Source organism: Thermobia domestica, chromosome 9 (genome assembly GCF_964235325.1).
Source record: "Thermobia domestica chromosome 9, izTheDome1.hap1.1, whole genome shotgun sequence".
NCBI lineage: Eukaryota > Metazoa > Arthropoda > Insecta > Zygentoma > Lepismatidae > Thermobia > Thermobia domestica.
Genome location: NC_137462.1, coordinates 51924878 through 51951674, shown reverse-complemented (window position 1 = coordinate 51951674; position 26797 = coordinate 51924878). Strand labels below are relative to the sequence as shown.

General features: G+C 36.1%; 2 protein-coding genes across 2 annotated transcripts in view; one reads left to right on the top strand and one right to left on the bottom strand.

Moving 5' to 3' along the window:
- LOC145694638 (uncharacterized) overlaps positions 1-7695 on the top strand; it is an 82719-nt gene extending 75024 nt beyond the window's left edge. The window contains exon 3 of the mRNA XM_081771050.1: positions 6732-7695. Coding sequence (XP_081627176.1) covers positions 6732-6787 — 56 coding nt within the window. The 3' untranslated portion in view covers positions 6788-7695. The remainder of the gene's footprint in view (positions 1-6731) is intronic.
- Positions 527-26674, bottom strand: 128up (GTP-binding protein 128up). The gene is made up of 8 exons (XM_081771048.1): positions 26439-26674; positions 19800-19965; positions 15889-16019; positions 13121-13360; positions 9795-9963; positions 7706-7835; positions 3325-3447; positions 527-929 (listed from the first exon to the last, which is right to left on the bottom strand). The coding sequence occupies exons 1-8, from the start codon at positions 26478-26480 to the stop codon at positions 827-829; spliced, it is 1104 nt and encodes a 367-aa protein (XP_081627174.1). The 5' UTR covers positions 26481-26674; the 3' UTR covers positions 527-826.
- Between the last annotated feature and the right edge of the window lie 123 nt (positions 26675-26797).

Genomic DNA, 26797 nt, shown 5'->3' with positions numbered 1-26797 from the left:
CAAATATCAGTAACTTTCGTGAAAAGAAGAGTGTCATGTTAATAAATGTTGCTGTACTTTTTCCTTAAAACGTTGTTTGGGATTCAAATAGGTTAACAATTGGGGACCCAATACTTTCACTTAAATGGCATAATTGACCTTTACTACTAATTCCTAATGTTATTTCTTCAGTTCGCGACTTGTATTATACGAGAAGAAACATTTGATTTAAATAAAAAAAATCAACAAAAATGATTTTTAAAAAAATCATGATTTTTTCCCACCCTGCAACTATTATACATTAAAAATTGATAATTTAAACTTATTTTCGGTTACGAAAATATTATTCTGGAAATGCGATATCATGATCACTTCCCTCCCGGTAAGTATTTTCACTGTTCACTGTTCATGTTTCCAGTATAAACTGCCTTTAAGAGCCGTACCTTAAAATAAGTAATTGAAGGTTGATGCAAACTTTTCTACCAGATTCAACTCTAGTTAACGTAGGCTTAATGCGAAAGGAACAAGATTAGTAATAACAACACAGTTTACTGTTGTCCATTTTTTTTTATTTTTTCCCAAATGCAAGGTAATAAACGAAAAGTATATTTTCATTCATCATTACCTACCATTTAGAAGACCAATAGGAAGCATGATTTTATTACTTGTTAGCATGTCCAGTTGATTGATTCAAATGACATTTCACCATTAAAGACTTCTGAGTACAAGAGAAACCTATACAGATAGCAGGAAGAAACAGATGCCAATCTTCTGGAAAACTCATTTACATCACGGAGCAGTTGGTTCGGCTACACAGTAGTCATAAATGAAAATGTACTTTCCGTTGTTACACTTTCTTCACAATTTGTACCACGTCTTCGTCACAAAGAACATGATCTTTGCCAACCTTCTGCGGCTGATGTTTCACAGAAGAACCCCAAACAAGGGCGCTGAAAGAAAAGGACAAAAATAATTAAAAAGGATTTTTTTTTTTTTTTTTGAAACTTGTAACATGAAATAGCGATAAAATATGTAAAAGAAAGGAATCAATAGGAAGAAAATATATTTGTAAGGGAAGGATGCACGGGCCACAGTTTGATAGATAAACAAGTGTCAAACAATTTTCAAACGCTCCTCCATGAGTGACAACTATAACTTATGTTAACTGATTTCTAGCGAAGGCGGCACCGCATTGGTACGGGGTGGAGCACTAAACGTCAGCTCTTAGGAAAGGGTAAACTGATGCACATCAAATTCTGCTTTATTGGTTTTCTTTCTACCTTTCACATTATAGTGATAAGATAAAGCAAACGTACGTGCTAAAGGGAGCTATCATTCATTCTAGATAAGCTGACAGGGGATCAAAACAAGTTTCTTACAACCACGCTTACGAATGTGAACTGATAAACGTTATTTTGATGTTAATCTTTCCACTATCAGCTCCCACACACTGAGCAACAGAATGTATAATTATAACTTTTATAAGCAATAAACAAAACAAACAAACAAACAAACAAAATCTGTAATCGTGAGATATGTAGCCACCTTTTAGTGTAATTATAAATTTAATTTAATATTTGCCATTTATTTGGTGGTCGAAGGTTGTGACACAATGTTGGAATAGTAAACGATGATAGAATTGGGAACTGAAATAGTACTTTCTATATTCATACGACAATTTCACCTCAGTATGAAATTCTAAAAATCAAATAGGTCGATAGCGGATGTTAATCAGCTTAAGTGTTTCGTCGGATCAGGAACGCATACGGCGATGCATACGTATCAAAAACCGTATGTCTGCGAACGAGTTGTTTCAGCTGAGCATAGCCTATACTCGTATGATAGATACACCATCAGAGACTGGTACAGTCCATGTAAACTGGGTGACAGAGTACCTACTTGAAGAGTGATAGAATGCATAACTTTTCAGGAAGTGGACTGGGTAACGTAATGATTAATACACCGGCACGGTAAAAGTAGACCTAAGTTCAATTCCCGGTTCAGTCACGCATTTTTCCTTTCTGTAAATCATTGCATTTACACCTGTAAGAGCACCGGTCTGATATAAAATTGGTTATTTTCTCCATTTATCGTATGCAATATATGAAACTTTTCTTAAATAAAGTAACCTACTTTTCTAATATATACTATACATTTATATTTTAATTTACTTTCAACAGAACTTCATACACAGTTCTACAAGCTGTTCGAAAAGTTCTGTGAAGTAGAACAATTGAAATGTAATCTTTACCACAGCAAATGCTAAAATGTCAAAAATACGGCAACATTTTGCATATGATAATGCATATTATGAACATATTCCTGAAGGTACTGGAAATATGGGGATTGATCTCGTACACCCGTTCCTCCAGTGTTCTGTTAAAAAATTCAAGAAAGTAAGGTCCAGGCTAGATTTTAAAAGGAACGTAATTGGCAAAGGATCGCTTCAAAAGCCTCTTTCAAGCTTACGCTCATTGAAATGGGACATGTATGGTTCTAGAATGTAAGTGTGGGGACGTTATGCGCAGACTTATTACCTCTTTCGCGAAGTATGGTTATCAAACTTTGTACAGCATTACAGTGGAACATCTATGTAGATAGAAACGGAAATTGCTTTGTAACTTTTCCTTCTTTCTACTATTTTTCTCTTATATACTACGTCAAGCACAGATTTCTCACACTTACGCGAAACTTGTCCTACCAAAAATATACACCGCCAACATCATTATCATCCAACAAATAAGGATCTATGCTCTTATCAACAATATGTCAATGTGCGCTACCATTAAAAATTATATATATATATATATCCTGCAAAACTTTAACTCATTCCAAATTTCTCACAGCAAAATTAAGTTTTTGGATATCATGTGTACTCTGCTATACACAAATTAAAATAAATACAGCTCACAGATGACGAGAAGAACCCTAAAACAGGGGAAGCGGGGAAATGTCAACGACACGGCCAAGTCCATTTTCGGTTTTTGAGGTGTGGTCTATACTTAGATGTCATCTGCCACCCCGGGTAAAGTTATATGTGTGCAATTCCGTGGTGTCATTTGAAACCCCCGTGCGAAAAGTGGGCGAGCCCACACCTACATCACACTATTTCTGCTAGGGTTCTTCTCGTCATCTGTGAGCTGTACGTAATACTGACTCAACATGCGACTTTCAATTGCTTAGTATTTTAAAAAGTTGAAAATATACAAAATAATAATAACTATTATTTTCGCAAATATTTCTCTCACAAGAGGAGTCAGAATTAAAGTAATCTTTACGCTTGAAAGTATTTAAAAGCAACAAGTAATATTTTGTTAATGGTTTATTACAATTTACAGCACTTACTATTTAAATTCCTTGGCAATGGATCTATGCAATTTATTGCAAAAGTCTTCTACAGTCCTTTTATCTGAGTGTAACACCACTGGAGCATCATAATCTGGAAGTTGGCCTTTGGGTTTGGTATATCTAGAATGAAAACAGCAGAACATTAACTGCATTCACCAGTTTTTCTTATTTAAAATAATAATAAAAATTATATACGCATCACTGAATTGTAAGCTAAGTTGAAACTCCTTGGCACTACAACCCAAAGAATATACCAGTGCTTCATAAGTTGTCAACGTATCGACTCCTGATAACATTAACTCTGACTTCAATTAAGGTGGATCACCACCCGGAAGTAAGTACATATTTTAGTTCATTCCCTTAATTACTGCGCAAAGAAACGTTACATATTATAAATATTGTACTTGTTTCAGCTACAGCACAAGAAACTGATTCATTTGGTTGTGTCTCCTAATATCGAAAAATGTAACAAATAAAATAAAATATTTGATTCGTTTTACAAGAAACATACAAGATGGCACTTACTAGAAGTTCTCCATTTCATGAAATGTTTATTTGTGTGTGTAAAGTATTTTAAAGTAACAACCGGAATCTTATCACGAAATAGATATTTTGTTTGACCGTTTTTCGTGTTATGTTTCATATTTTATTTAAATATTAATTTAATTTAAGGAAATAGATTTTGAGACGAAACTTGCGCAGAACGCCATAATGCATTGTTGTCAAATTTGTACGTTTACTGTAGTAGTCACAACAAGAAAGTTCCTGGATTCTAGCGTTGCAGTTCGAGAAGAGGAACCGCGGTAATTGTCGAAAAATAATTTCTTCAGTAAGTATCTAAGCAGAATTCCATGATTACTCCCTTTATTATCTGGCATCAGTAAACACTTGACTCTATCTGGCAATCCCGCACTATTCAAGCAGCTTTTTAGCATAGCACTGAGAACACCTACTGATCAACCTTAATTCACTTAGCTCTCCAACATTTAAATTCTACCCACAATGTTATTACTGTTTAATACAATAAATGTATACAGCAGCCGATATATCTCATTGGATAAAACGTTACAGGTGAGGTGTATCTTCTCACGTTCTTTTTTCTTTTCTTTTTTTTTTTTTTTTATAGAGTTGATGAGTTGATTTTGAGTTTAACGTCCCGTTCAGCAGCAAGGCTATATGAGACGTGGACCTACTGATTAACGTGGAATCCGAACCACATGAGCTCCCGCCGGGAATCGAACCCGGGACTCCCACGCCAAAGGCGCGTACGCTAACCGCTTAGCCACGGAGGAGCTCTTTTTTTTTTTTATAGAAAATAGAGAAAAATAAATATATGAGTCATAACGTAGGAAGAAGAGGCGTGTATCAATATACAGATAACGTCGAGATGACCAAAGTGTCATCCTGGAAGGTAAATTCTCATGAGCACTTTTTGAGGAGAAAAAGAAATAATGGTGCTAAAAGATACGTCGTTCGTTGCCAATAATAGCTGACAGTTTTTATTCTGCTGCAACAGATTATTTATTTATTGTATATGTAAAACAAATGCACTATCAAGCTGCAAATTTTATCTACATTTGTTCGTCTTCCACATGGTGACACACAGACCTGACAGTGACAAATTAGTCCTGTAGCTGCTATTAATAGTGTTGCACACACTACTTGTAATGTCCTTCAAATTCTCTTGTTCCATACGAAAATCAAACTTGTGACTACACGGACGAAAGTTAAATGTAATAATCATTATAATCATTCTTTGTGACTAATTTCTTCTAACTTCTTCTGGCAGAAAATATTCCGAAGGAAAGGAAACAAGCGAATTTTTACCACAATTTACACATTCTGCAGTACGAAAATGACCTAGCGATTCTACATGTAATATAATTGAGATTTTCTTCTGAACTGAATAATATCGTTTATGCAAATTCGATCTCATGTTCATTTTCCTTCAATTCAAGGAAACACGAAAGCAACCCCTTTGGTCTATATGTAGTGTAGCAAAGATTAATCTACTCCATTTGTATACACATTTCCATAATCTCTTTATTGGAGGCAAGTACAGAAAATATACAATCTGATGGATTAAGGAGCTTCAGTTTTCCAGTCACAATGGTTTGACGAAACGATTTGTGGGCTTCTAAAATTTTTGAGACGCTTAGAGCCGGATTTTTAACAACAACTTTAATCCAATAAATATAAATTTTCAATGGCACTCATAAAAAAATATATATTTTTTTTACTACAGTCAAACATACACTTGCGAAACGAACAGACAAAATCTGACGCATCTGCTCATTGTGTTGAATGATTTCATCCCTTGTCCTAACACAAATGAATAAAATATCAGTACTTTGTTCTTAGTACTATAGAGAAGCATTTTTCTCACTTGGAAGAGGGAGTCTGTGGATCAGTTTAGACTGCCAAGGATCGCCAGTTTAGGCTTTTAGTAAGATTTTATGTATATACAAAAGCTATCAAAAAACTATTGTTCGTGGCGCTCGTATTTGCAAGCAGTACCAAGAGGCAAACCAATAATGAGGTAGGTATTTTAATGTGCCGAATGTGTTATGTTCACTAGTATACGGTACGAAGTTGTGTTCATTTTTACACGTCAGGTTTCTCGAGTTGTGAGTATGGCTATAAAAACAGAGCAACATTGTGCGATTCGATATTGTACGCGACTCGGTTCATCGGCCTCGGAGACGGGAGGAAATGAGGGACGACTATAAAGAATGCGTAAGTGGAAAGATAATATCTCGTTAGCATAAACCGTTGTCGAAGTTCGCGAGTCATCCGCGTTAATCTCGTACAGTGTCCAGAACAATAACGATTGAGGTAAATATTAACACTATGTTGGCAATTATTCGCGACGACAGATATTTGTCAGTTCGAATCTTTGAATTATTGATCCACATTCCGAAAAGGTGTATTCATTGGACTCGGCATTACCGGCATCTATGGCATTAAGCCCGTCACGTATAAGGGATGACTTCGCTCGAGGTGAACATTATCCGGGGAAAGGGAAGAAAGAAAGAAAGGAAGCGTCGTAGGTCCCGTATGTTAGGTGTTATCCTTTGGTGTGAATAAGAAAAACCCAGGAAAAACGTTACTCAGGATAACTAGCCTAAAAAAGCTGTTACACCTTTTCGCGCGAGTATTTCCACTATGAATTGAAACCCGGACTGTTCGCACCAAGGGGAAGAACGTTCGCGACTACGCTTCACAGGACCACTCCATTGGACTCTGACCAACAATCTGCTCAACACTTTGTCAAACAACACTGTAAATTCCACTGGGTTGTAGAGAATATGACTTAAAATTAGTTAGGTATTTCCCAATTGATTCTGAGAGAACTTCAGCAGTACTAGTATTTTAATTTTGAAAAATTTTCCTTATCTTTGCAGAAATATGCGGAACCAAAGGAATACCAATAAGACTTCTCCGTAGTAATTTTGATTAGTTGTTGAATGCAAAGCTTATAAATGGCTTGTTGAATCTGTCTGTACCATTTAATTAATAAAGACTTGTAAAAACAATTCTCCTGATCTATTTTTATGAGGTACTGTATTTCCTAACTGTGATACTCGGGAAGATCGGATAGGAAGGAGTCTCTCCTAAAAAAAAAAAAAGTTTTTCCAGATATTCACTTTCTGAAGTTAAGAGTGTGATGATCTAATGTTCACATAGTTGGTTCCGCCAGAAAGTTTGCGAAATACCAAACTGATGAATATATTTGCATGTCATTTTATACTGATATCCAAGTAACTGAATGTACCATTTTTTTCATATTCTATGGTGAATGTTATTCTCGGATGTATCGGGCTGAATTTATCAACCAGGTTCTTACGTTCGGGGTCACCATTGCACAAAATTAGGGTTTCATCTGCATTTTCGCTATCGCCTGCAAAACTCAGGCAACATGAGGATCAGGACCGTGGTTCTCGTAAGTACCACTTAATGTCTGTGATGAGTACAAAGTGTTTCATTTTAATTAATCTATTGACTGTTCGCAAAATCAGCAATCTGTTTAGAAAGCGTTTAAAAATCTTGTATAGTTATTAACAGATCGTTAGTTTAAGCACCTTGAACAGTTATTTTGTACTGACAGTGCTGCCAACGGGTAAACGCAAATTCGACGTTTAAATAATTTTTGAAAGGAATATATAACAGGATACAGAACCAGGTGAGCATCTTAGGAATTTATTTACATATTCATCTGCTTCAATGACAAATGGTTAGCATGAACCCACAAATCATTTAGCGCCGGTAGTAGTGTGGTAGTCAAATAAATAAATAAATGGAGACAAATTTTATTCTAAATTAGAAATCACGTCAGAGACGACTATGATATAAATTGAATAAAAACCTGTCAACTTACATCCTAATAAGCTTGAGGTACTCCCACATTTTTTCCAATAGATCATCGAAGTTCCACTTATGATGTGCTGATATGGGGACACAATGAGGAATTTTATAAATAATGTCCAGTTCCTCTATACTGATTTGATCTACAAAAAGAAAAAATGAAACAAGTCACAAAGAATCTTTTCATCATGGTATTTTTTTCATTACAAGAACCAACACCTAAACAGCATATAAACACAACAAAAATAAACGTACTCCCTAGCATAGCCCACTCTTTTCTTTGATCAGAGTCTACGTGCAAAACAGAGGCACGGAATTTCCATAAACACCATTATTTAATGGAGAAAGTTTTCGCTATCACGTCTCATAGTTTTGTATTTACTTCTAAGTAGATCCCTTTACACCGAAATTCTCAAGCTATGTTGGTTAAAAATGGCATTTAACGCTTCTCAAATGTTGAACAATACATTCCTCGAGTTCCTTTTCTGGGTACGGCCTTGAATTCATTATAGAAGCAATTTATAAGATACTAAATTACAATATTACAATGCAGTGTGTTTCAAAATGAATATGGTGATTTTAAGGCTTTGTTGTATTTACTACATTTAACGTATAATTATAAAGAATACATCAAATGAAAGAGCAACTCAAACAGTTTTTGCCGCAAGTATTCAATGTGAGAACTATTCGTTACACGGCACACTTCGAGTCGATAGGCGAGAAAGGCCCATAACTTTCCGCTGGGATATGGTACAAAACACATTTTACGCGAGTTTCGCTGCAACCGTACCATCTCGGAGGGAAGTGGGGGGATGCAGACCCCCAGATGCGAACACTATGAATGTTCACATCGCCACTCAGATGAAATGTCAATATATCACTGAAGACGACAGAAAATCTTCATCGAGATGCAGCAAGACTTCAGCAGACATATAAACCATAGTCTCAAGGCTTTAGAGTTTGTAGCAACTGCAAATGATACGGACGTAGTTGTAGCGTCCCCTTTAAATTCTTCACATAGACAGTTGCACTGTAACTACAAATTCAGTCTTTGCAAAATGTAAAACACAGAAAGCTTTCTATTCACTAGTCGCAATCTTTGCTACTAGCGTTTTCCAACCGCAGACAGAAGACACAGTGGAAGCATGTGTACAAAACTATTTAAGTCGCTTTTTCATTTGATGTACTATTTATAATTGTAATCACTGGGCTGGAAGTGGGCGTATCCCCCTTTAGTTTCAACAGTATAGTGTTAGTTATGGTAGAATGTCTGTACACAGTTACTTTGAGGTCTTAAAAGTCTTAAGAGTCATAAACATAGGTATGACCACCATCCATTTGCTAACACAGGTGAATTCTGCGCCAAATTCTCGCAGATGTTTTGCGGAGATACTCCTGAGTCACAAGGGTGAAGGCGTGTTCCTCAGCTGCTCGTAATTCCTGCGTTGTGTGATATCGAGTGTTTCTTACTTGTTGCTTTATGGAACCCCAGAGAGCATTGTCTGGTGTCAGATCGGGACTTCTTGGAGGCCAAAGAAAGGGAGTTGGTGAAGATGAAAAACCTCTTCCAATCCAGCGCCAGGAACGTCTGATTCAGGTAATTGCGCACGTAAATCGCGAAGTGTCGAATCGTGAATGAACATGGTTAGTAATGTTGCCAGACAATGCCAAGCAATGTTACCCAACAAATGTGGTAAAACATAAAACTGTCAGAAAACACCAATTAGGGGTACGCCCACTTCCGGACTATCCTGTACAAAGTCTTAAAACCCCGATATTCATTTTGAAACATCTTGTACTACATTACATTTAATATGTATTAAATTACATTTGATAACAATAATTACTATATGCTCCCCAAACACAAAACAAGATAGAAACTTAAACCAGCAACAAGAAAGTTGAAGCTAACACGTAATCGGAGAAAATGAGCGTACAGAAAAATAAAATAAACATAGACTTATATTGAAATAATAGTATTAAATAAAATTAAACAAAATTATATGTTTAAAAAGGCACTAAATTAAAAAAAAAAAGAAAAATATTAGCACAGCCCATCAGGATGACTATAATTATTGGAGGTATGATTATCAGAAACTTACCGATCTTGTTTAATAAATATATGCATGGAACATATATTCGGTTTCCTTCTATAACATCTATCAAGTCATCACTTGTTGCATCGTATCTTAAGGTGATATCAGCATTATGGATACGATATTCTGCTAACACAGACTTCACTATGTCCAAATCTAACTCAGACTGAGGAACCTAAATAAATAAATAAAAAAAGAAGTTTTACTAGAATCAAATAATGCATAATCAATTATAAATAGACAGGTATTCATAATATTGTTTCTCCTCACTTATTAATTATGAGCAGAATGGAAGATGAAGCTTTTGACCTTTCATTTTAATAACAGGTAACAATGTTTTGCTTTTAATAATAAAGTTGTTATGTTCATTGTTACACATATCACACTTTCGAGTCTCCATTATTCATACTTTATTTTCTCCAAGAATAAATACTAGCTATTTAAAAATTATACATATTCTGTATCTAACTACAGCAGCTACACCTCCGAGAATTCAATGATTTCAAGGGAAAAATGGAAAAGAGAAAAATGGTATTCTTTTCTTTCGCAACTAGATGATCGCAGCGTGAAGGATGGCAGACTTTTAACTTGGAAACCATACTGGACGTGAGATTCCTGTACCATGTTCTTTTTGATAATGCACTAAACGGATCTTGATGTTTGGTAAGATTGTTGTGATTACCAGGTGACACGTGTCCCGCTGATCAGATAGATAAGCTCTCTGATAAGAAATGTATACTGTATTGTTAAAACCCAAGTGCCATTCTGCCATTAATCCAATAAAACAATTGTATGATTAATTTAGGTTAAATAATTTCATTTTTACTCCCACCATATTGTCTACAGGTATGAATTCCACAAAATTCTACGGGAGAAAACTGGACGACTGCACCGAGAATCGATTACAGGTCTTTGGCTTACCATATCAGCATGTTAACTGCTATTGTAGCAGATCCGCTTCCTGACGAACTACACGTCTTCACTTTTGAGGTCCCTAATCAGTCATTCAGACTAGATGGACTGTATCACAACTCGTATTGTGACTGGAACCTGGTACAGGACATTTTAAGAGCGGTCCTATAGCGAATATTGAAGTATTAGTTCTTGAATACACATAATTGAAAGAGTAAAATATAATTTCACAGGCTTGGATCGAACAAGGGATCCCATGCACCAGAGATCAACGCTTCACTGTTGAGATACTGCTGCCCTATAAAGTAGTTAAGATACCGGCAAAATAAGCCAGAATCTCTGTTAGATTCTCGGACCAGTAACACATGTTTCAGTTTTTTACTTCTAATAAAACGACTGCTTTTTTCTTATCAAATTTCTGTAGTTGTCCCAATTTTCAGTTTAACTATGGACAGTATGCAGTATCGGCATTTTTCTCCTTGTGTTTTCAAAAATTTCCAGATTCCTCATTTTTTTTTTTATTTATTTTATTTTATGTTTTATAAAAGTTTGAAAGAAGGTTGGAAAATGTTTGCTTGAAGGACATGATACAGATTTCAGTCCACATCCTAAAATTTAAGATAGCTCATATTGAAAAAAACTAGGAGACATTTGATCAAGCCGAAATAGAAAGTTTAACAAGCACATCCCATTTCAATGTAAGAGATCTAGTTTATGGTTTTCTTCTACAAAACAAATTCCAGAAGTCCAGGACATATTATATCTTTTATATCATACACCAGAAAATGTAAAAGGGGATCTTCTCTCTGATGAATTTTACAGTAACTTCGTCTAGGTATATATATATATATATATATATATATATATGGAGAGAGAGAGAGAGAGAGAGAGAGAGAGACGAAACTTTTTCGTACAAATTTTGATATTTTGTAGCATTAATTATCACAATTTTCGCATTTATTTTTAAAATGTAGCAAAAGTTATATGATACTTGTAAACAGTATGTTTTTGAAAGTAAGATATATCTAATACAAAAATGAGGATATACCTTAATTAGGTGCACATTCTAGCTAACGTATTCACTGAAATATAGAAAGTAATGCACAATTTTAAACACTTCCTCTAACCTTATCCTTAGTTAAAGGATAACATGCACCAAGACATTATCTCCTGTCAGTAGCCATCATATTATACTTGGAAAAGAATCTCTCGGCATCAACACTTCAGACTGGCAATTATATTGGACGTAACGAGCTGACAGCAAGAGACTTGTGGTTAACTTTTAAACTGTTTAACAATGATACAATGTCAACTTCCTCATCCTCACTCTTGAGAACTTCAATAACCGTACGTTTAAATTCACCGTAAGCAACCAACATGAACATTTTCCAAATAACCAACATAACCATCATGAACATTTTCACCACAAAACAAGTCAACGATTTAAACAACGGTTTAGTTTGGTTGATGTCTACAACTTTATGAAGTTAAACTGTTTCTGGATCATACAACTCGGAGAGCTTTTCGTACTCTTCGCATAGAATTGTCGTCACTTGCTTGTGTGTAATTTGCAGCTTCATCAATAGTTTTGACACGCAGGTTTTCAACTTCACTACAACTTCAGCCTGATGAGAAGCACTACCTTTTTTAATTAACTCTGCAGTAGCAGAAACAAATTTTCCTGTTTGAGCTAACTCGAATTTATTTTGCAAGTTTTTCATTTTTCCGACAATAAGGTGAGCATAAGGGTCCCGGTTGGCCTTAGTGACGCACAAAGAGGTATTGAAAATTGCAGAAAGTGACATCAAGCCATGCAAGTTTACAGATTTTATTCACTTAATTTAGCGTCGTACACGTTTTCGACAAAATGCAACGATTTTTAAGTTAAATAATATTGGAAATGCGCTTTATGGTTATTATTAGCAACAATTAGCAAGAATTCAATTTTTTCGCTTTTATCGCAAGTAATGCCAAATTTCGCGATAATATAAAAGTGATTTCTGGCTCTGAAACGAAAAGTTTGAGGTTTCCTGAAATATATACGAATTTTTTTTTAACGTTTTGCACATATTGCATTAGCCGAAAAAGTTTCGTCTCTCTCTCTCTCCCTCTCTCTCTCTCTCTCTCTCTCTCTCTCTCTCTCTCTATATATATATATATATATATATATATATATATATATATATAAAACTAAAGATCAAAGGCATATCGGAGTATATGTTAAAAATATTAAAGTTGCTACGACCACAAATTCATGCCAAGAAACTGCACCGTTTTCTCAAACTATGAATTATACTATGAGACTTATAGTATGAGCTCAATTTCTAAGGATTGGTTAACCAGGCTTCCTTATCTACCAGACTGTCCTAACTACTAGATTATCTCCAATACTCTGTAATAAAAGAGAATCTTGCACTTACCAAGGTTTGCAAATTAATGCCTCCTTTGTCCTTCTTGCGGAAGCCGATGTTCGGTGGGCTCTTGTTGAGACGGAGGCCGAATCCTTCCAGTTCATGTTCTATTAGTTTCTTATGTTGCAGGGGCTTCAACACGTCAAGCACAATGAAGATTAGGCTACAAGTTCTAGCAACGGCTATTACTTGTCGGCCTCGTCCTTTGCCATCCTTCGCCCCTTCGATGATTCCTGGCAAATCAAGAAGCTGAAACACAAACGCAATTGTTCACTCATATTTATATTGCCTTTCAGAATATATACACAAAATAATTCACAATTTCAAAACAACCTTTTCTCTCCGAAATGGATGAGTTTAAGGCAGATCGGACTTCATCCATGTAAATTGGGTCACAGAGTCTACGATTTAGGGTACTTCTTGCTTACTTTACCTACTTCAGTTTATGTTAATAAATTTAAACTATAAATATGGAAAACATGAAGCACAATACAGATGTCAGCACGAATTTATTATTATATATTGTGTTAATGAAATCCGCTACACTTTTACTCAACTAAGTTGGTCTCGAAATCATACTATTTCATTTACATGATTCTTTTCTTCTTACTTCAAGTTGTGTTACGGATTGAATGTCACAAATGTAGTCAACGGATATTGGAAACATTACTAGAAGCTATTTTGTATAAGAACTCACTGAATACGGCTAAATATTATCAGACGACAGGAGTTTATACAGAGAAATAGACTAAAAGTGTACTCTAAAAGTAATCAATTCACGATTAGATGTAACATTTTGGAATGCTCTTATGTATCATGATGTCAAATGTTCCTGAATATACTCACTTTTAAACTGAAAGCATAAATGTTACAGAATGGATTATAATACACTACGCTTTCTACCCTAAAATAATACAATAATTTACCTGTTCGGCGTGTTATACACTACGAGATAAATCCTAGGAAACATCTTAAGATTTATCTTCGGAAAAATGTTATGACATATCTCGTAGGAAATCTTACCGTTTTGTGTCACAGGTGAGAAGTTTTCCTGTCTGACCGAATGACGGTTTTCAATAGTATGAAATAGTTCTATTAATACAAGTACAAGATTGATGAATTCCTATGCTAACTACACTGCACATCCTACTAATATTAATAGCAGGCGCTATATTGTTAAATTGGATACCTCTGAAAAAGCACAAAAATCAGTAGGGTGCTAGAGTACTTTTGGCGCACTATATTTTAGAAGATTTATAAGTAAAATTTAATACTTTGCATGAAAAGACATATTTATAAAGAACAAATTTCTGCATGCAATAGAATTAAATACAAAGTAATACACCTATACAAATGTATTTTTACTAGTGTAAAATCATTATAACTGTTTTACTACGGATAAAATAAATTAGGGACAATGTTTAGCGGGAGGGTTCCAGCTATTTTTTCTAAGAAATGTTACAATTTTGGTAGTTTCTGCTCACATGAGTTTAGTTTAGGTTAGTTATGGTTGCTATGTTATGTTAGATTATATTAGCATAGGGGTCCAGCATGATTTTCAAAAAATGATAGAATTTCGCTTTTTTCTATTAATATTAGGTTAGTTTAGTTTCATTAGGTTAGGATGTGTTATATCGAAGTACTTGCATATTCCATTTCTCCTGTAAATGTTTTATTTTTTAAGTTCTCCAGGACCCCTTCTGCGAAATATTTACGTAAATGAGTGCATATAAAAGATGACAGGTGATACTATTTTCCACCACCGGTGTATCTTGACAGTTTATAGAAGCTGTAATTTATGTCTAAAAGTGGAGAGCTACTAGCATGACACCATGGCAAGTGCCATTCAAACTCGTATCATTGCAAAAACCCACTCGTTTTCACTATCTTTGCTGACGCGCCTGCTTCCTTCGGTCGCACCCCCTCGCTAACAACCGGGCCCCCGCTTCAACCCTGCCGACTCGGTTAGATAGCATTCGTGCTTTTCAGTGACCACCTAGCACAGGTAGGTTTGTGTCTTTTGCACTATAGTTTTTATACTATACATCCGGACACCGTATTTATAGGCAAAGCGTAAAAGAATTATAGCTTTTCAATAATTGTTCTTGATAACCCCTTTGAATTTTATCTATGCTATATGAGATATTTTCATGTCGCTCAGCGCAAATCATTTAGTAAATAATAATAAGGAAATGAGTGACAAACTATAATTCTTGATCAATTATTTCGAGTGGTGCACCAAAAGCAAACCTGTGCTATCAGAAGATAAATTAGCAAAACATACCGCATCAGTTCTTTGTTTTCACTTTTTCTCGCCTGATGTTGCTTAAATCGAAATCTTACGAATTTTCTTTTCGAAATAGAGCTTGCTCTAAACAAGAGAAATCTCATAGGATCGTTCAGAACACAGGAAATGACATGCGATCTGATGCCGTACACGTTGAGATTTTGGCTCTAGGAAAAATCGTAAGAGATTTCCTAGAATCTATTCTATAGTGTATAGCAGGCCTTAAGCGCTGTATAATAGATGCAAAATCGAAGCAGTAAAGATATTACTCTGAATATAGCCGCCCAAGTTCATTACATTTACAGGTTGAATCACATACAGGCAATAAATAAATACGAACAAATTATACTTTTTTTTTTCATGTGAAAAGACACTTTAGGAGGCTGAGAGAAGAGATTATATTATACAACAGTTACCGTAAATACTCGAGAATGGATTATATAATACATGCATGGTATGTATTGCTTCCAAGAGAAGAAATACTGCGTACCTGAATTTTCGCCCCTTTATATTTTATACAACCAGGCACAGTTGTCAAAGTAGTAAATTCATAGGCTGCAACTTCAGAATAAACACCAGCAAGATTGCTCAACAACGTCGATTTTCCAACGGACGGAAATCCTGGAAATAACGAAAATAAGAATTCGTTGATAGTCTGGTATTTAACGCCCTTTTCAGCACTGAGGCTACTGTGAGACGGGACCTACTGTTTAAAATGAGATCCGAACCACTATTCAAGTTTGTCCACGAGAAGTAATCCCCTCTGAGGATCGAACACTGGTCCACACACACATAGAAAGAGTTTACCACTTGGAGCTCCCTCGTGGCTAAGCGGTTAGCGTACGCGCCTTTTGCGTGGGAGACCCGGGTTCGATTCCCGGCGGGAGCTCATGTGGTTCGGATTCCACGTTAATCAGTAGGTCCACGTCTCATATAGCCTCGCTGCTGAAAGGGACGCTAAACTAAAATCAACTCAACTCAACAAGTTTACCACTTGGCCATGAAACGATACATAAAAGGTGTACTGAAAAATTAGCATTTGGCTATGAAACGATACATGGATGATGAAATGAAAAATTACCATTTGGCCATGAAACGATACATAAAGGTGAAGTTAAAAATCATATATTTTGTAAATCTAAGGAGTGGTTTAGTACATGATACTAAGTATTTTGTCTCATTTAAACAAAACTATTTTTATATAAAAGAACTATATTGTAAAAATGGTTCCCAACAACTGCATTGCGCAATCCCATAGTGTGTGTCGCGAAATCTTAGAATGTAAAAATCACGATGCTTTTAATAATTAGTTATCAATCTTGACACAATACATCAATCAACTTCTCCACTTACAGCAACAACGCTCAGAACTATATATAGTCACTACTTTATAGAAACTTGCACTCTTACATTACCATAATTTATACAGGGTGATTCTTTATAAGGTTTACAACTTCAATCAGTTGTAATTCTGTGAGTAGTTGCGGAGTTGACCACACGCGGCGCCACCGGTCAATAGTTGAAAATGGGGAATTTCACTGGCGTGGAAAGAGCTAAGTGCGTGTTTTGGTTTGAAGAAACTAAGTCAGCAAAAAGTGTACAGCGTAAGTTTCGCACACAATACGGCAAGGAACCATCCAGCAGACCAACAGTATACAAATGGCACCAGACATTTGTTGAAACATTTTGTTCTGTGCGACACACAAAAGCTCCACGGCGCTCACCCGTGACTGACGATGTGGTGGAAGCAGTTAGAGAGAGTTTTGTCCGCAGTTCTCGAAAATCTACATGACGTACATCACAAGAAACTGGCATCTCACAGACCACTGTTTGTCGTGTATTGCGTAGACGTTTGTCCAAGTAGCCATACAGACTATTCTTGATTCAAGCAGTGAGTTAAGCGGATAAACATACCCGACACGAATGTTGTGTTACCATGTTGGATTGCATTAGCGGTGATGAATCATTCTTGAACAATGTGGTATTTAGTGACGAATCAACTCTTCACCTTTCCGGCCAAGTCAACACACACAATTTTATTTGGGGCACGGAAAATCCACATGCGCACGTGAAGCTGGTTTGTTACAGCCCCAAAGTGAAAGTGTTTTGCGCTGTTTTCAGAGCAAAGGTGTACAGACCATTCTTCTTTGCTGAGAGCACAATCACCGGTATCGCCTATCTTGATATGCTCCAGAACTTCCTTGTTCCACAGTTAGATGATGACCACGATGGTTGCTTATGGTGGCAACAAGATGGCGCCCCGCCGCACTACCTGACAGACGTAAGGGAATTTCTTGATTAGCGTTTCCCAGTAAGTCGTGGTGGACCAATTATCTGGTCGCCACGGTTTCCAGATTACACCCACTTGACTGCTTTCTGTGGGGTTTATGAAAGATAAGGTGTACACCCCTCCCCTACCTGATAATGTTAATGAACTAAAACATCGCATCACAACAGGCATCGCGGACGACACCCCCGAAATGCTGGCTACTGTTTGGTACGAAATCGACTTTCGTTGGTTGTGTGTCCAGGATGACCGCAGGTGCACACATTGAGCCATAATGGATTTGTAACACAAAACTTGAAGTGTTTTGCAGTATAATGACATATAAACGAGGTCTGTGTGCAGTTCCAATAAAGAATTATAACTGATTGAAGTTGTAAACCCTATAAAGAATCACCCTGTATTATTATTCATAATTAAAAAAAAAAAAAAAAAAAATCAAACAACTGTGTCAGGATGTCGTGGGCGTTCAGTAAAGCGTGTAGTCAGACAAAAAAAGGTTGAGAACCACTGTGTAAACAACCAATGATGTTTAATATTTTATATGAACATAATAATTAACATACCAAAATAACCATATCTTTAATAATATAGTCAATGTTCGGGGCATGGTTATGTTGTTGAGTTAATGACCAAAGTACATGTGTTACGTTCGTACAGCGTAGATGTTTTAAATGTAAGTAGTATGGACTTATCTGGAAGCTAATCAGTTTTGTAGCTTTCAAACTGGCGAGCAGAGTTGTATTCACAGTGGTGGTACTCGCATTGAATACACACCCAAGTCGTGGTTGGACCCTAGTTTGAACAATATGTTTCCCCCATATACTTCGGTGCTGAAAAACGGACTTAAACTGAAATCTATCCAATTCAAGCTAGATGTACGCAGATTCAATTATCGATCTTTTTTATTATTATGAGAAGTGTAAATAGAAAGTCCACGAACCCTCTGGATACAATCCATATATATATCGTCATAATTAATTTAGAAAGCACAACAGCTCAATGGTTAAGCGCTCATCTTTGGTGCGAAGGCTCCTAGTTCGATTCTGAGGTCACATGAGTTTGTGATGAGTAATATTTAGAGTGTCAGTTTTCTTCGGGCTTCTAGTGTTTCTTCGCATTATTTTCACTGCATCACTCCTCTTATCACTCGCACACACATTAAATTAAAAATTTAACTGATCAATTTGTGTAGTTAATTTAAAGATATCTTCTTCATAATCATTCACTTAATTGATTGGAGTTGGCCCCTTTTGTAATATCGAGGCTGAGATATGACATACTGCTAAAACTAGGACCCGAAAAATTATCTGTTTAACTCAGAATGAAAATGTGACTGACTGGACCGGGATTCGAACCCAGAACCTCTGTTATAGCGTACCGATTTGCTAATTACTATGCCACCCTGTCCGCTTCCCAAAACAGTTACTCATTCTGACTCTCGAGGTCGGTGCTCTCATCTCGGACCACGTGGGTTGTACCACAGACCTCTGCTGTGATTGGGCAAGCCTTTGTGCATATACCGGGCACATTATGACTGTTGTGATTTCATGTATACTAATGAAAGGAGGGAACAACCTATTGTTTTTTTTATTTCACACATCAAATCCTCTATAGATGCGAATTCTAACGCAAAGACCAAATAGTGACTGACTGACGACTGGGTCTCGAACCCGAGACCTCCGTCATACCGTGCCAATGCACTAGCCACTATGCCACAAACTCTGCTTCCAAGAACAACCATTCACTGTTTATATTTGATGAAAGCATCTAGGCTGGAATCAAACTTACGATCACATGCACAAAAAACACGTACATTATCCTTTTGCCCACAAAAGGATATGAACAATTTTATAACATTTCGAAAACAGTAACTGGTGTACTAACAGTACTTAAGAAGTGTACACAGGACTTCAAAACTTTCCTTAAATTTTATGACATTTTGAAAAATGTGAGAAAGTAGGTGGGGAACTGGTGAACTCCCTCCATACAAATATATAAAAAAAATCTTAATAATTGATATCAGTATAAGTGACGACATAACAATTCTTTACAAATCAACTGAAAATAACAATAGTGCATTACGTTTGAAGTACTAACAAATAAAGAAGAATTACCAACAAATCCTATTCTAGCGTCTCCAGTCTTCGCAACATCAAATCCTTCTCCTGTTCCACCACCGCCACCTTTTGGAGTGATCAATTCTCTTCGAAGTTTTGCTAAACGAGCTTTCAACAATCCCAGATGGCCAGCTGTTGCTTTATTCTTCTGGGTTCTTGCCATCTACAATAGCATAATGAATATAGCATTGGAAAATTAAACTCAGAATTGAATACATACCATACGAAACGAAGCAAAACGTGCGTAACATTAACAACATCAGCTATCATATTAAATTAGATTAAAAATAAGTAATGATCTTATATCTCTATATACTATGTAAGAGAAGTTACTTAGGAAGACTCCATGGACGGTCGAAATTATATAAGAAGAAATACTGGATACAAGACCACTACCTATTCTTAATCTATAAATATATAACAATAATAATTATTGACTTATTTGTAATGTTCCTTAAATACGTACTTTTTTAGCCACTATTTAAATTGAACCAACTATCAATCTTCCTCAGGGCAGGGCTTTAATTATTTACCTACGCAGATGTTTACATATTTGAGACAACTAATAGTGGTATGTAAATAAATAAAATAAAAAAAAACTTTATATGAAGTACTCACGAACAATTTGTATCTTCTCAGCTAGGAGCTCTCAACCTGTTACTATTTAATAAACTCAACTACTTTTTTTTTTTTTTTTTTTTTTTTTTTTAAGGTGTCACTCAATGAGATCTTGCATAATCTTCATTGTATAAATCAACCGATGAACCAATTCTATGATAGCAGTCAACAATGGGTACGAAAGCGATCGTCGGACCACAATTCCACCACGCCACAGTCAAATACAGCGATGAAATAAAATGAAACCTTTGAGTTTTACGTCCCACAGTTATGCCGGTTAGGCTAAAGGAGACGGTGATGATGAGAGATGAGTGAAACAGTGGAATGAAGAAAGTGGGAGGAAACGGGAGAACCCCGAGAAAACCCACAAGCACAGTGTTTGTCCACCACAAGGTCCACACGGCGCGAGCTGGGATTGAACCAGGGACCCCAAGCACCGACGGTGAACGCTCTACCACTGAGCCCCTCTGCAAATACGGCGATATAAATGTAATGATGTATGAGATGCAGTTTGGAAAGATAGTCGTAGTACCTTTTTTTTCTTTCTTTTTAATGTGACATCAACGGTAGGAAATATACAGGGTGTTACGGGACGAAACCAACGAACTTCGCACACATGTTCCTCACATCAAAACAAAAGTTTATTTTGCAGTTTGCTGAGAAGTGTTAGTTTCGACGATAGCGAAACTTTTAGGCAATTTGATGATAATGAAGCAAGATTTGCTAGACTGTACCATCAACAAACTCAGTGAACGTATTCCGTACATCGAAATAAGAAAAATCATATTTATTTCAGCAAAGTGCAAGATAAAGTTTTCTCCTGTTTCGATGTAAGGAACACGTTGACTGAGTTTGTTGATGGTCGCAATATAGTCAACCTGGAATCATCATCACTAAGTTGGCTAAAACTGCCCGTGACTCCGAAATTAGGCACTTGTCAGCAAAGTGCAAAATAAACCTGTTTTTGATGTGAGGAACATGTTTGAGAAATCTGTTGGCTTCCTCCCAGAACACCTTATATATACGTGAAAATATTGCAAGATGGATTGTTATCATTCTTTGAAACAAAACTCACAAGAAGGGACATCATTGTATACGGCAAGCTTGAGCATTCGCCATAAGAACTATATACAAAATGTGTTGATCTTTTACAGCTAAAAGTACATACATAACCACACAGACTTGCAACAAAACAACGATTACTTGAAGATCTCTACGACGAATGATACTAACTGTCGTAAAATGTCACCGACCATTTATTGGATATCAAACTGAAGTAGTATGACAAAGGAGCAAACAGAGTACTATCTACACTATAACGGATTAGCATTGTGAGTTAGGTTTCTGGGCTTTCGGCAGCTGTGGCCATGTAAACCCGTCAGGTATGAGGGATAGCGTCTCTCGGCGATCACACTATCCAGGGAATTGGGAAGGAGGAAAAGAATAAGGAAGGAAGGAAATGATCTGGGACCATTACGTCAGGTACCATCCCGGAATTTGCCTGGTGTGAATGAGGAAAAACCAGAAAAAAACTCCTCAGGAGGGCTGGACAAAGAAAGCTTTTACACTTTTTGTCCGAGTGTCCTTACTACGAATCGAACCCAGGACCACTCTCACCAAAGGCGAGAGCGACTTCGTTACGTGGGGCCATTCCAGTATCACGAATGTTCCCTTTTGTGCACTGGTAGTAACAATGGCCACGAAGTCGTTTTTTCTTTTTTGGATTTTAGAGAAAAATAATATTTTCCCGTATTAATGAGTCTGATACAATAATGCCCACTTACCAAATTTGTACAAGTAAACAAATTTACAGAACATGCATTTTCCTACTCCTGCTGTCTTCATCTGAATCACACGGAACCGAAGATGAAAAAGGATAAGAAATGGTTAATTAATATCTCCCCAAACAGAGCTCTGAATTTGAAGCCGTATATTAAAATTCAATAATATTTTGGCCACATTCCAACTATTCACCGGCTGGACGGAGTAAGAATAACACTTCCTTAGATCCTGCTACTTCCGAATTCACAGTTCTTCTTGAACACTAAATACAATAATTACATAAAGTTACACTTGAACTAAACTAGACTTATAAAACGTTTCATATATATATATATATATATATATATATATATATATATATATATATATATATATATATATAAATCTACTCATATCGACATAATAATGTTACGGAACAGTTGTGGTTTAATATAGAAGTAATTTACATAGAACCTATGTGTATAACTTGTTGAACATTTATTTAGTTTTTAAGAACTGTCATCTGTTCTGAAGATCAAGGTTTTAAGACAGTTTTAGGAATCTCATTCTTAATTAACGCAGTCGATAAATAGCAGGAATGTGCTCCAAATTTTTGTGAGCTTTAAATAACGTCAAAGTTGAACATTACTAGGGAAGTTATTGGTTGATAGAACAATGCGTCCACTGCAAAGAGTATCAAATTAGAAGGGGGCTGTTTTCAAACCAAAACTTAGCTGTAACAATGATGACTAGGAGTATATATCAATTCCACACCATATCTTTGGAAAATAAATTCGGTACCGTATAAATTGCCACTATCAATTTATGGGTACTGGAAGCAAAGTTTTACTCCATGTTCACGATTTGAGCAAAATAATCAACCGTGAAGTGTTTATAATAATAACAGTAGTAACAAAACCAGCTCATATATTTTTTCGGCACCTGCGCGGATTCTGACTGAAAGATTGACTTCTTGTTATAAGGAAAGAAAAACTCATAATTTTCACGATTTTTTTTTTCAATCAATAAAATGTAACTATAACTTATAAACAACCTGTCAACGCCAATTGTCACATGCTCTTTTGGGCTCAGGGAACCAAACGATGTGTATACCCTAAAGTTAATTGAATTCCCGTTATAACTCGTAAGGAAAGAAAATTCTTACGTTGGTTTATGCGCAAAAGATTCAGTGATACACAAAAACACACCTTCAAGAACTCTGAAATAGGTTACTTAATTTATTTTTTTAATTTACAGGTACATACAAGGTTTTGCTCACTTGAAGGTAAGGTGTTAGGAACTGTCGTACTAATGAATAAATCTAAATACAATAGTGCGATAATTATAATGAAAAAAGATTTTGCGGATGATTACTGCACGCTTGTATATACAAACAGAAGAACGAATTGGGACAGTTCTAGAATGCTGAGCTGCACATATCAGCATAGTCGTCTCTGGCGAAGGGAGGCGTCCCTCCAATATTTTGAAGTACAAAATATTAAAAATTTTATTCTAATTTAATTTATTTACTAACGACAGAGTAACATACGGTTATAGTTAAGGAGCCGTACTTCCCATTTAGGGAAGGACGAGAAACTCCATACTTTCAGGAATTATTCATTGACTATCTAGGATGTTAAGAAGTAGGTAATAGACTGAGTTCTTGCCCTTGTACTTAGGGTGTTTAGGTAGTGCAACAGTAAGATGTATCCTCGTGCACGGTAGATGAGAAGTAGCTGTTCTTAACTATTACCTAACATACAAATAACAGTATTTATTTGGAATATAATATTCAGACTGAAACGGTTATAACAGAGTTCTTGATATATCTTAGGCGGGTCTGTGAAGGTAAGCAGAAAAATAGAAAATAGAGTCGAAGATAATGAACAGATTAGGCTAGGTAGTATCAATTAAATTACTTTCTTTGATGTTCCCCCCCTTCTCCCCAAATTTTATATGCCAGAGACGCCAGTGCATATCAGTAAAGGTGAGTTAGTAGCCAAGTTAGTTTCTTATCAAAACTCAATACTCAGTGCACATAGCAATGCCGAACGAGCGAGAACGAGTGAAAGCGAGTTAGTAGCCAGGTTGAATACTTTCTTTATAGCAACTCAATTGAGATGCGTACTAGTGTTCTAGATCCCTGCCAACGAATTAAATCATTCCAAATGAATTTTTGGGTTATGTTCCAAAGTTGGGCGTCCGTTTCCAGCAAAACTTTTAAAATTTACAGGAAAGATTTGGATAATCTGATCGTTTGTGTGCTTGATAATACATAATGGTGTCGAAAAATCTGTTTATTTGTTATATATAAGCGGTTATAAACATGGGACTATACCCCGAGCGGAGGGAACTACTTGGCGCAAGGTAACCGAACAGTTGCATTGTGGGAAAGTAACGGGCATCTATGTTATCAACATGGCGAATGTACAAGGGCAATGGGCTAACAGTTTTAACATTTGTGAAGCAATACGTTGATAACGAGCAAAATCTTTTAAAAGTTTGTGAAGAGCACGGATTAATGAACCTAATAACAAATTGCAGAAAATGTGGAAAGGAGATAAGAGCGAAAAAACGTGGCTCAAGCGGACGCCCAACTTCGGAATAAATGCCGAATTTTTTGACTGTATCTACTTGCAGTGTGTACTGTGTAGTGAATAGTGCTGCGCAGGGACCCCCGCAGGATTTTTTCCTGGGGGTGGGAATACTGATTCCAAGGAGGACCAAAAGACCGACAAACAAGCACAGTCGCAAATATACATACTTTTGATGCACATGTGCAAATAATACAGTCAATAAATTATACTATTATAGTACGTATTTAATAAAATATATAAAGTACTATGTGAGAACAAATTATTATGTTTTGATATGTACTTCCAAGAAGTGAACATCGTCCGGAAATTCGGAAGGCATCTGTGGGCGGGCATGGCACTATGTGACTGATAAATTCAAGCGACTTGAGTGCGTCCTGTGCACCTTCTAAATCGACAAAAGTTGCTATTTCAAGGAACTGAGCCTATGTATGCGAAATGCTTCTCTTATGAAACAATAACATATTATTTATAATTCGTCTGCCTTATTACTCATTACATTAGCTGTAGGATGTCTTCTGCATATAGCCTCAGTGCTGAAAGCAACGTCAAAATCAAAACTAACCAAGCAGTTGTATAGTAAGCTCGGGTTAAGTTTAGAGTTGCTCCTCCGTTGTTTATAAAAATTAGGAAAATTTACAGGAGAAATGAGGTAAGAAATTATGATTTCGAGTTCTTATGTGATGTTTAGGTGTGTAAGTTTGGCAGTAAAATTATGTTTAATACGAGGAAAGAAGTGTGGAAGTTGGTACTATTTGCAAGACGCGGAAGGTTTCATGTTTCAGCAGCGTTTATGTCGAGAACAGAACCCAACGAACCCCTGCGGGGCTTCTAACCCGTTCCTACTACTACGACCCCTAATACTACTACTACTACTACTTATACAATGGATCTGTATAGTAAAACTGCACGTTTTAATGTTTTTACTGTTTTTTTTTCTAGGTTTGAAACTGGAGGGGCAACTCTAACCTTAAGCTTTTTAAGTCTCTTAGTATATTTCCAATCCTTGGTCACTTTACCTTAATCTAGGCCTACATCTATTTTGAATCATTTTCAATAAGATCCAAATAACTAACGTATTCCACATGAAATGTACCTGTAATATGTACTAAAATAAATGTAACAAAATGTTCGAAATGAAAATACAGGCTATATGTTGCAGATAACATACGAATTTGCAGTCAGAGTAACTTTCAGCCTTTACGTTAACTTTACAATGAGTGTTCCAGCTGATATACTCACTCAGAAACGAGAAACTACACTCTATTCATTTTATGAAAATGGATCAAAACTTACCTCAACTTAAGTAACCCGTTCCCAACCCTAACCTACTTATCCCTATCTACTCTATCTTATCGATGCGCAGCTGGAGCATGTATTGCAGTTTATCCCAGCCTTTTTTCCCAAATCGTATTACATATTTGGAGACAATATTTACATGGAAACAAAATACAGAAATCGAACTTGCATACTCGAGCAATATAACCCTTGCACTTTACTTTAAAAGCTACTTGATACAAATGATAATAACCAAGAATCGCTATTAACCTTAAGCATAAGATAAATTTGATGGAATAAAAATATGACAATCATCTAATACGTAAAGTATAAATTTATCGATTTAACTTTTACGATCAAAATCATAACTTTTAGAATTACGTACCTCAGCCTCGATGGCAGCTATTTTATCTAAAATCGTACTCATGGTTTGTTTTCACGTTTGTTTACACTTTCGAAGATTATTACACTCCTCACATATATTCATATACAAATAAAAATAACAATCGAACAAGCATTTTACGAACAAGAGAAAGTAATTATAGGTTTCGAGGTGTGTATACGTAATTTTCCGTCGGTGTGGAGTAGGATGTCAGTTAGTAAAGAGATTTTCGCTCAATGATCTTCGTTTGTTTCCAGTGTTGTCAAATCAGGTAGTATTGTAGTTCAGGTAAGCTCTTATTATTTTCCTCAAAGAACGTTGCCGTTGGGTGGTTGATTTGTGGGGATTTTGGAGCAGTTTGC